Source organism: Eschrichtius robustus, chromosome 13 (genome assembly GCF_028021215.1).
Source record: "Eschrichtius robustus isolate mEscRob2 chromosome 13, mEscRob2.pri, whole genome shotgun sequence".
Taxonomy (NCBI): Eukaryota; Metazoa; Chordata; class Mammalia; order Artiodactyla; family Eschrichtiidae; genus Eschrichtius; species Eschrichtius robustus.
The window spans coordinates 81,300,767-81,311,869 of NC_090836.1; the positions used below are offsets into that span (position 1 = coordinate 81,300,767).

General features: G+C 43.2%; 1 protein-coding gene across 2 annotated transcripts in view; it reads right to left on the reverse strand.

Moving 5' to 3' along the window:
* The window catches only part of NTN4 (netrin 4), a 109,423-nt gene extending 102,305 nt beyond the window's left edge, over positions 1 to 7,118 (reverse strand). For both annotated transcript variants that reach the window (XM_068561158.1, XM_068561156.1), the window contains exons 1-2: positions 6,713 to 7,118; positions 3,347 to 3,876 (exon numbers count right to left, since the gene is read on the reverse strand). In XM_068561158.1, the coding sequence (XP_068417259.1) occupies positions 3,347 to 3,876; positions 6,713 to 6,767 (585 nt within the window). In that variant the 5' untranslated portion in view covers positions 6,768 to 7,118. The remainder of the gene's footprint in view (positions 1 to 3,346; positions 3,877 to 6,712) is intronic.
* Positions 7,119 to 11,103: the final 3,985 nt, after the last annotated feature.

Here is an 11,103-nt window from a genome sequence, read left to right on the forward strand (position 1 = left end):
TGTCACATACAAATGAATAGCAAATGTGAGAGAGTGAGCGAGGAGAAAGGCAGATAGCTCTTTGCTAGCAATTCTTAGAGGGAATGGAGAGAGAACATGGTTTTATGAAACAAATACTATACTTAAAGTCAGAAGACTTTTAGTCCTAGCGCGTCACATAACTAACTAACTGTATGTCGTTGGGCAAATCGCCCTACCTCTGAGCGTCAATCTCCTCTCTTGTAAAGGAGACACATTTTAGGATAACCATATCCTATTCTTTGAAACTGCTGACCAGTTTAGAAAGTTTCTGTGTAGTAGATTTGACTTGGATTTAAAAAGTATTTAAATTTAAAAATTATTCTTGGATTTAAAAAGTATTCTTCTGGGTGGATTTTTCAGGCCTATATTTTTAAAGTCCTCTTTCAGATGACTGGTGCCTTCCACTCTGAAGATGGGCGTATCTGATTTCTTAGACATGAAACTACAGGACTCTCTAGGGCCCTAAAAGCCCAAAGAAATATTTTAGAATGAACAATGGAAACAAATTAAGTCTGGGATATATTTATATTAGTCTGAGTAGTAGGATAATACCTAGAGAAAGCCTGAGAAGTCTTATATAGAATGGAGGAAGGGCTTCCCTGGTGGCGCAGTGGTTAAGAATCCGCCTGCCAATGCAGGGGACATGGGTTCGAGCCCTGGCCCGGGCAGATCCCACATGCCGCGGAGCAACTAAGCCCGTGTGCCACAACTACTGAAGCCTGCGCGCCGTGCTCCGCAATAAGAGAAGCCACTGCAATGAGAAGCCCGCGCACCGCAACGAAGACCCAACGCGGCCAAAAATAAAAATAAATAAAATAAATTTAAAAAAAAGAAGAATGGAGGAAGATACAGGTCTATAGTATTATAAATAAGGAGTAAATGAAATTTGAGACTACTTATTTGATGCTAGATTAATTGGCTTATTTTTCTGATCACTCAATTTTCAAAGAGAGTGATTGAGGATACAGGGTTGTACTGAAAAATTAATTTGTAGCTCAGCACTAATTTATATTCCAAAGCAACATACGAGAGGTAGATAATAATCATTCCCTAGGGGGCTTCCTCTGGTCCTTACCTTTGAGGAAGACTCTCTTCTACTCTCTAACTCAGGAGGGAAAGATTCGTTCCCAAACCTGTCTCTGAAGGGAAGAAATTCTATGATGGTTTAATGTACACTTGCAAATAATGCTCTAGAGAGAACTAGGTGGCACTTGATGTTTTTCTTGCCATTGAAATATGTTTGCTGAGGTAACAACTACAGTAAAAAAATTTTTTTAACTGGATATAAAAGGTGACTGCACATTGAAAGATCTATCTAACGTAAATTTTTGTCTCTGCTTGAAATTTGATGTAAGCATTGATGACAATAAGTAGTTTGGCTTTAAAGAAGACAAGATTTTGCTCTGCTATAGGTTAAATAAATGTTACTTTAGTCATCTCTAAGTAATTGCTGGGCCATTGTAATACATTCAATATGATATTTGCTAAGCAAGCATGCCTGCCATCTGGTTACTGAAACTCTATTTTTGCTACTTCATAGGTACACATGGCCCAGTAGCACTGAGATGTAGGGAACTGATAGGAACCTGTGGATCAATTCCAAAGCAATCTGAGAGCTCAAGCCATTCATTTGTTTGCAACACAAAGTGTTCTCCACAGAAGAAAACAATGAGTCTAACTTATCTGTCTCTTTCCTGTCCTGGTATCTTTAAAAATGTCCATCATGACAGGGTGCATGCAGCTTTACAATATTAAGCCAACTTTAGAGAAGAATGGAAAGAAGACTAAGAATGGAAAATAGTCTGTGTGCTGCTTGTACCACATCCTGCTTGGCTCTGGTGCCAGCAGCTCTGTTCCTGGTCTGAGGAGTGTACACAGAAGAAGAAGTAGCTGGGTAACAACGGCAAAAGTCCATATGGGTCTATGGTAGGAGGGAGAAGAAGTTTCCACACCAGTCCTTCCATCAAGTCCCTGGCAAGCACCCCTGTCCCCCAAACCAAAGACAGAATTAGCAGCACTGAGTACAATGCCTGACACACATAGTAGGGGCTCAGTGAATGTTTACTAAACATAATCATCTGGGAAGTCTGTGAATAGTAATATAAATGACTGCTAGAAGAATGATTATCTTAGTCTCTGTAGCCATTGTAATACACACATTGGATATATGCTTAACACCTGGTCCAGGCTTTCTCAACTTTGACACTATTGACATTTTGAGCTAATAATTCTTTGTTGGGAACAGTAGTGGGAGGGATGCTATCTTGCTCACTGTAGGAGGCTTAGTGGCATCTCTGGCCTCCATCCACTAGATGCCAACAGTGTCCCTCTCCCCAGCAAAAATGTCCCCCTCGTGATGGGGGGTAACAAAATCACTCCTTGTTGAGGACCACTTATCTACTCTGTGTGTTTGTGTCATGTACTAGAATTAGAAATACTATACTCTCTCTTCTCTTTTTTTCTGCATTGATATTTCTTGATCTACACGTTGGAGGTATTTTATTCTTTTAATCTGCTTTCTCTCAATTGCCTCTAAATTCCATGTTTTCACATATCTCAGTGGGGGAGGGCTTTCTAGGTACATCTGTGCAAGTTAAAAAAGACATGTTTCCCCCTTAGGAGAGGGGAAATATGAAACAAAGAGTAAACATTCCATACAGAAATTGGACTAGTAGCTAAGGAGACTGTTTTGCAGAACGATATTGAGATGGTCTTGCGCCCGGGATAGACCCAAGACCCTAAGCTGCAACTGATGTGTATGTGTGTCCAAAAAGAATTTCTGCATCTTAAAAGAAACTACCTTCATTTGTTTGCTATGCACTCTTGCAATCTTAACAGTAAAACTCCTCTGTTATATAAAAGTATCCTTCTGACAAACATATTTTTTTCTCCCTTGGCTTTGATTTTATTTACTTCCTATTTACGGTAAAAGTTTCAGGAAGATACCAGCATGGGCTCCAGGAATAGGCTGTCTCAGTAACTCTTGCCTCTTCAGAAGCACAGTAAGCAGTCCTGCTAACTGAAGAAATCAGTAGCCTTTTAAACCTCTAAGGTAAAATGATAATGTTGCATATTTACTCTTTCTTAAAATGAAAAAAATTAAAATCTTAGAAATCTGACTTAAACCTAGCCAGTGGGCAACCTGCTTGAAAATGACTACACATCCATGTCTAAGGGTGAGAAATAATTTATGACAAATAAAGCTCATGAAAAATTCTAATTTCATTCATGTTGCTACAAGTATACCTTCATGCTTTAAAAAAAATGTGGGCTGGTAACATTTTTCTACCTTACTTACAGTGTAGAGTTAAACATGTGCCCTTACCTCTCCTCCAGTGCACGGGAAAGGATTGGAGTATCTAGAAGTGCAAATAGCTCCCTTCTTGACAATATCATCTTCCAGGCCAAATGTAGCCGAGCAGTTAGTTGCAAAGTACTTGTAAGGCTTCCATGTCTTCCCAAAGTCCTGGGACCGGTCCAGCACCATGGCTGCCGGCCTGGGGGACTTGAACACCATAATCAGATGAGTGAAGTAGAATTCAGCTTCCAGGTCTAACTGGATCTTTTCTCTGTGCACATCCTCAGCAGACTGCCACCACGTGCGAGGAAACCTGAAGGATGAGTCTGCCATGGCAGCTGGCAGGTGAGCCAGGTGAGGCTGGGCAGCATTGCATTTGTCACATTTGGGCTGCTGACAAGTCAGATCAGTGTTCTCGCTATAGAAGCAGTACAGTTCAGTGGCGTTCTGACCACAGGTGGTGTCTGCCCAGAGTTTTCTTCCTAAAGCCAAATTTCCCATGCGAGGGTTACAGGCTTTTTCACAGCGGGAACTCACTCCAGCCACTCCACTCAGTCCTAGAGATGGGACAGCATATGTTATTCAAGACAAACCCATCTGGAAACCTCTTTTGGCCACCTAGTCATCTTCAACAGTCGAGTTATCCCCATATTGCCCCAAGGCTTTCAGTAAAGAGGAAATGCTACCAAATTTGAGCATGAATACTGTTCTGCATTTATACTATTTGCATATGCAAGTGTGTGAATGTGCATGTGTGTGTGTTAGTGTGTGCCTGCGTGCCCGTTTCATGTAAAATTCACATAGAAGAAAATAAAATCACTTTGGGTAAAGGGCGAGAGGAAGGAAAGTGGAAACATTGGGTAAAGATAATGGGCCTAAAGATAATGGGACTGCTTTCTAACAGTCTCTATTTTTGAAATACACTCATTTGCTTTTGAAGTCATGACATAAATAATACCAAAAACCAACAATGTTTTTAAGATCACTCAATTTCGTCTTTCAAATATAATTTGAGTCTTTAGCATTATCTAACATGTTTATGAGAATGCATTAAGGAGGAAATGTAGAATTCTACTATATTTTTAAGACGAAAACATGAAAGGACCAATTCCCTAAGAAAATCAATATGAGATATTGGTATACAATGGGATCTCATTTAGGGAGACAAAGCTAGAGACCATTGGAGCCAAGATGTGCAATATCTATTTTTAATATTAAGTAAATGTAACTAAGAAAAAACCCTCTAAACTGCCAAATGACAGAAAAGCTTATTTGACATGCTCTCTGCCTCTTGAGTGCTTCTACCTATGACAAGTTCTATAGTAGTTACCTGTTTGCTTAACAGGAGAATGTTTACAGTCTGGCAGCCACTAACAGGACCTTTAAACATAATCTGTGAACTAAAACACCCTCCTAAAGAAACATGCGCTTCCACCCAAACAAAGGTCCAACAGACTTTAATGTTTCAAAATTACTTAAAATGATAAACATTATACACCTACTAACATCCTGACTACATAATATAATCCTTAATTTGGGCTTGTCATTTTAATTATGAATACCTGAAGTAAAATTATCTATTTTAAAAGTTAAAACAGAGAGGGAAAAAAAGGAAAAAGAAGTTAAACCCCAAATTCCGGCTAATTGCACGTTTCTGCTTCTTAAGAGGGAGCATCTCTGAATTGTTATCGCTATACTGTTGGAGAAGCCAAATGACAGCTTAGACTAAAAGAGAGACATTTCACACACTCACTGACTATCACGAGCCTCACGAGCCTTACGGTTCTTTGCAACCATAAGAAAGGGCTTCCTTAGGCATATTTTTTAAATGTCAAATTCAAGTGTGTGTTATGCCTGGACTCTGTTTGCCACTTTTCTGATTAGCTGGGGCAACAGTTGCTTGTGGCCAGGATCACCCAAACACACAGTGTGCTATGACTCACCTGTAAAGCATTTCAGGGAAAATCATATACTGCCCGTACAAGTATTTTTGACTTGAAACACTTGCCTTGTGATATTTATTTACAACCTCTTGATTGCTTGCATGTTTTTGCCATAACACGGTTTGAAAAGGGAAAGGTTTATTAAAGTTCACTTTGTGGTTGGGGGAGCATGCACAAGTGCATGCAGGGGTGCATAAGTAGCAAGAATTAAAGTAAAAGCTTAGACCTTTAACGGCTCCTCGGGAAAAGTACTGAATAATTTTAGATGCCCCCCCTTCAAACTAGGAAGAAATCCAGAAAAGACTGGAGCCAGATAAGTAATCGGTGGACACAATACTTAGAGATCCCTAAAGAAGTGACCATCCAAGTGTAGCAAGGATGCTCCTAGGAGTCCGACGCGTTCGGGATGCAGACTCTAAAGCCTGGCTTTTACTTCATGCTAGCGTCTCTGGGGGCTGAGTGGATGAAACCGAAGGGAAGGGAGAAGTGTGCCAATGCTCTCTCTCCACCAGTCCGTCCCTCCAGCCCACACTTCCCTTTCTGGAGCAAGCGAGATGCGTTTGAGAGACCAAGTGGCCAAAGAGTCCCTCACTTTCTTTCCCCCTTACACCCTGAACCGCACTTACACCTAACTGGAAACCAGGTGACCTGCAAGAGGAGGGAGAGGAGCAAAAGGGGTTCCCGAATTTAGAAACGGCAAGCTAGGAACGGGTGGCCAAGGGCAGCCCAAGGCAGCCGGGATGGGAGTGGGAGGGAGAGCGCATCTGACGACGCCTCTACCGGTCGTCCAGTTACCGAGACAGGAAGCAGACCCGCCTCCGACCTCCCGCGGAGCCTCGGCCAGGGTACCAATTCCCCAAGGGCGGCAAGCCGGCTCCGTGCAACCCGGGGCGATCACTACCTATCGTCCCAGCCCGGGGTCTCACTGAGTTCTAGCCACTGCCCGGGGAGAGGCCACTCACCCCGCCCCAGGTGTCCCTACCTGGCTCCCTAGTACGCAGCATGAGGTCGGGGACGACGGCGATCGCTCTCAACAAGAGGGCGGCCCCGGCCCACGCGCGCCCAGGGTCGCTGGGCCACCCCTCCCCATCATTCCTCAGGCCATGAAGTGCCGGGGGATGGCGAGCTTGGTCCTTTGTTCCCTCACAAAATGGAAAGGCAGTTTTTTACAAGTCCAAACCGAGAAAAAAACCAAGGTCGCGCTATCTCCGGCAGGGCGCACCCAGGATATCGGGTTATCCAAAGGCATGTGTATCGCAGTTGCAAAAAAAAATCAGTATTTTAAACTGCTGAGACCCGGGGAAAGGAGGCGGAACATGGCCACTCATTTCATCCTTGGGAGCTGAGCTCGGCGCTCTCAGCCTGCACTCGCCTGCACCCCCGAGTCCCGAGGTGGGGAACACAAGGGGCGAAGGAAGGGGGTTGGGGGCCCGGCAGCGTCACCACCCACCTGCGGCCACCGCGGAGCAGCCCCAGAGCAGCAGCAGCCGCGCGCAGCTCCCCATGGCCGGGAGGAGCCGGGAGGACCCGGGCCGGGCGGGTGCGGGAGGGAGTCGAGCCCTCGCGGCTGCGGGATGAAGCGCCAGCAGTCCTCGGGAGGAACCGGGGCTCTTTATTTCTTCCTCCTCCTGGGGCGCCAGGCTCGGTCAGTGGGCGCCGGCGGCGGGGAGCTGCGGGTTGGGGCCGCGCCGGGTGGTGGCGTGACCCTCGCGCACCGGCCTGGAGGGGCGCGGGCACCTCGGGGGCGGCGGAAGCCCCGGCACCATAGCCCGCCTGGCCGCGCTGCCCCGCGGAGCGGTCCTGCGGGCTCCTCCGCCGCTAGCCCGGGGCTCGGCGCCCGCAGCAACCACTGAACTTTGCGAGACCTTTCACTTCCCGGCCGCCTCCGCCGCCGCCGCCGCCACCGCCTCCTGGGCGTCCTCCTCCGCTTTTACCACGTCCTCTTGCTGCTGCGTCTCGGTCCCGTCCTTCTCCATGGGCAGTTCCATGGGATGCATTTTTATTGCACCGACACCGCGGCGCTCCGGTGCCAGCCCTCCTCCCCTCGCACCTCCACCCCTTCCTCCCGCCCGCCCCCCGCGCTCGCTTGACAGCCTGGGCGCAGTAGCCCGCGCGGTCGTGTCGCCGCCGCCGCCGCCCGGGGAGGGATCCTCTCGCCCGACCAGCCGCCCCCGCTGCCTCGCTGCCAGCTCCACCCGCCCGCCTCAGCCCCCGCGCGCGTCCGTCACCTCGCACCCCAGCTTCCCTCGTGCCCCTCCCGTCTCTTGCCCTGCATCTCCCTGGGTGACCCCCCCGGTGCCCTCCAGCACCCACAGGCCTCGTCTGGAAGCAGTCTCCCACCTTCTCCCGGAACATTCCAGAGAGCAGTTGACTCCCTCTTGATCAGGTCAGGGCATGCCAAGGGGCTTAAAAAACCGCGAAACAGGCTAGCTCTTACTTCCCACATCCCCCAACAAAAACAAGCCCTCCTCTTCTCCCGCCACCCCTTCTCCCAGAGTCTAACGACCCAGGGATGGAACCCCTCATCCAGTCCGGGGTCAAGGGCAAGGGAGAGCTCATTAACTGCGAAGTGGCATTCGCCGCTTCTCTGCTGACTTTCGGGGGGTGGGGGAGGGCATCTTGGCTAAACAATCAATGCTTACTTTATCCGAGGTGTATCCGTTTTGATGTAAAACGTGTTCCCTAATTCAAACTCAAGGTGCTAAAAGAAAAGGGTCACAGGATTAGCTAGTGCCCAGTTTAAGAACATCCTTGTCTAGGGGCAGGGGCACGACAAAGACAACCTCTTTGGTCCTTCCAAGCACTCTCACTCCAGTTGTGCTGCGAAACAATAATGTTGTGTAATAATGTATGGGGAACAATTTAGTAGCGACGGCAAGCAGCTAATTGTGGATAGGATTGCTCAGGGCTGCTGCTTATGGAAGACGATTACACAGCCCTTGAGTCTGGGACTTTTGCAAGTTCTATGAAGATATAATTCGACGTATACATCCAGGAAAATTGGTTGAAGTTAAGTAGAAAGCAGTTTTTTATTGCAGTGTTCATTTTGTGCCTTTAAATATTTTCCAGAAAATTATCTACTTTACAGATACCATTCAGTTGTGTGTATTACTGATGATGACAATTCAGAGCTTTGGGACATATGTAGATATTATTTATGACTCAGCTGGGGACATGTAAGACGTTTATATCTCCCAGGAGGGACTGGGGCAAGGTCAGCGTCATCCATTGGGGAGACATTAAAATTATTCTGGCCAACACTGGGAAGTGGCAAAAGGTGTGGAACAGCCATTTATGTAACACTTTAGAAAATAAACCCTCTGAATTTTTCAAATATTGGCAATGTTAGGGCTTTCTTCATATCTTATAGACATGCTCCCAATGAAGTCAGTGAAACACATCTCCAAATTATTCTTCTTACCAAATAAATGATAGGAAATTATAACAACCAAAGGCTCTTAGCACCAGTATTAACCTAATTAACAAAGCAAATCTTAAAAAAAAGAAAGAAAATGCACTTTTATTACTAACTTCTGATTCTACTATATTGAGGCAGAACTCCATTTCTCATTACAAGTGTTAGGGGCATAATATCTGCACCAATCCTGCCTGATAATATACTTCCTTGATTGCTCTGTAACTGGTTCCTGTTTCCTTTAACAAGAGAGTAAGTGCCTTAATGGTCAAGCAGTCTTTATACTTAGTCTATATAAAACATTATTATGTTTTTCTTTTATTCTTAACTGAGAACACCTGCTAGGTATATAATAAATTTTCATTAAATGTTTTTGACTGAGTAATGTTAAAACTATTACTATATACTAAGAGCAGGGATTAAGAAGAAAACCAGTGAAATCAGAATGATTCTCCATATTCTAAAGAAATCTGTACGTTTATACCAAGATGAAGCAGCTCAGGAGAGAAAAGTAATTAGCATTCTAATAAATTTCATTTGGTTGTATAGTCTAATTTAGTTATAAATTCTACTTTCATTAAAAAAATTTTTTTTCTTTTTTCTTTTTTTCTATTTTCATTTTGAAGAAACTATACAGGAAAAGTTTACCTACCTAAGGAAAATCTTGCTCAGTGATAAGCATATATTGCCTATGATTAAGTGTTTTTGAAAATTTTAGTAATGAGTTTAGAATTTTTAAAAAAAATTATGAATTAGTAGGAAGCTTAGCATGGAATTTGATAACCAGTTTTCAGAAGCCACATAATTGACAAATCTAGACTACTCCTGAGAACTTGAAAGAAAGATAAAAGGGCCTTTAAGAACTAAAATAGGTGGCAAAAAGTCCATGCACCAAATACATTATTCACAGGAGAGCTCTTTAGGTCTTCACTTAAATTATTCATGCAATGTTAATAAGTTTGGTTATGCTGTTATCCTAGACCATAGCATATTAGAAGTAACAAAGTAGAATGAAGCAGAATCCTGTTAAAACAAGGAATGAGTTGCAAAGTGGTAAGAAAAAAGTAGCCATAAGGACCAAAAACCCCACAGCCATCTGAAGAATTTTAGTTTAGAGGCAAAGCACCAAAAGGCTGCAAAGGTATCACTCTAGTATAACTTAGTACAGTAAATGAGGTTTCTAATGGATCATGGGATTATTTAGCATCAAAAGGAACCTTAGGGGTCTTTGAGGCCAACTTCTTACCCCATCATGAATCCTCTCCACAAAATCTCTGTCCAATGGTCATCCAGTTTCTGTTCTAGAAACCTCAGTAAACAAAAGCCTCAAAAGCAGCCCTTTTCATTTTTGGTACTATTTTGTTTAACTGTGACATCTTTCTTCTTAAAATTCTACCTATGTTTACAGTTTAGTTGTCTGCAACAATACAGAATAGGTCCAATCTCTTTTCTAATAGGTATTTGAAGATTTGAAGTCAAGTTTTATTGCTCCTCCTAACTATTCTCTTCAAGTGTTTAATTGCCCATGTAGCATGATTTCCAAACCTTTAACCATCTTATTCACCCCTTTTCAGATATACTACAGTTTGTCAATGTTGCTTTTATACTGTGCACCTAGAACTCAACTCCAGGTTTGTCTGAATCGGTGTAGAATAAAACTGAACTAATAGTTCCTTTAACTTAGGTCTAGGGCTTATATTTCATTAGCCTAAAAATGTATTAGAAGCTTTATGATGTCAGCTGATATTATGCTTGAAGCAAACTAAAATCCCCTTTTTATATATTGATGCCTTAAAGAGTCATTAATAAAACATAAAACATGTTTTGTTTAACAGAAGGAAAGAGTTCCACTAAAATACATTGCAGATAGCAAGCATTCAATAAATATTAAGGAAAAAAAGCAACAAATTCAAAATGCTAAATTTGAAAAATGGTTAAATTTTTAAAAGGAAACTGTTACTCCTGAATGGGATAAGTATCTATTTTCTGAAAAAATCATCACTTCTATGGAAAATTTGATTCAATAACACAGTATACATTGGTATTACTATACATTTCCAAGGAAAGGAGGGACTTTGAAATAGTGATATTTTTAGTATACTTGTTATCTTTCCTCCATGGAACTATAAACATTATCTCATTTATCCTGGAAGCATCAATGTGTGGGAAGGAACAGGTATAATTTTGCACATTTTCAGAGAGAGAAAATGATGTGAAAGATATAAATGCCAAATTAAGATCATCCAATAAATATACACCAGAGATAGGACATGGGTTTCCAGATTTGTTTGTTTGTTTGTTTTAATCATTGCTTATCCATCAGTTTTCCATGAGTACAATCTTCTCTTTTTGAACTAGAAGACTTTTAGGAGAAAATGAAATGGAGAATTGTTTCCATCGAAATAATCCTATATTTTGTTTTCTAC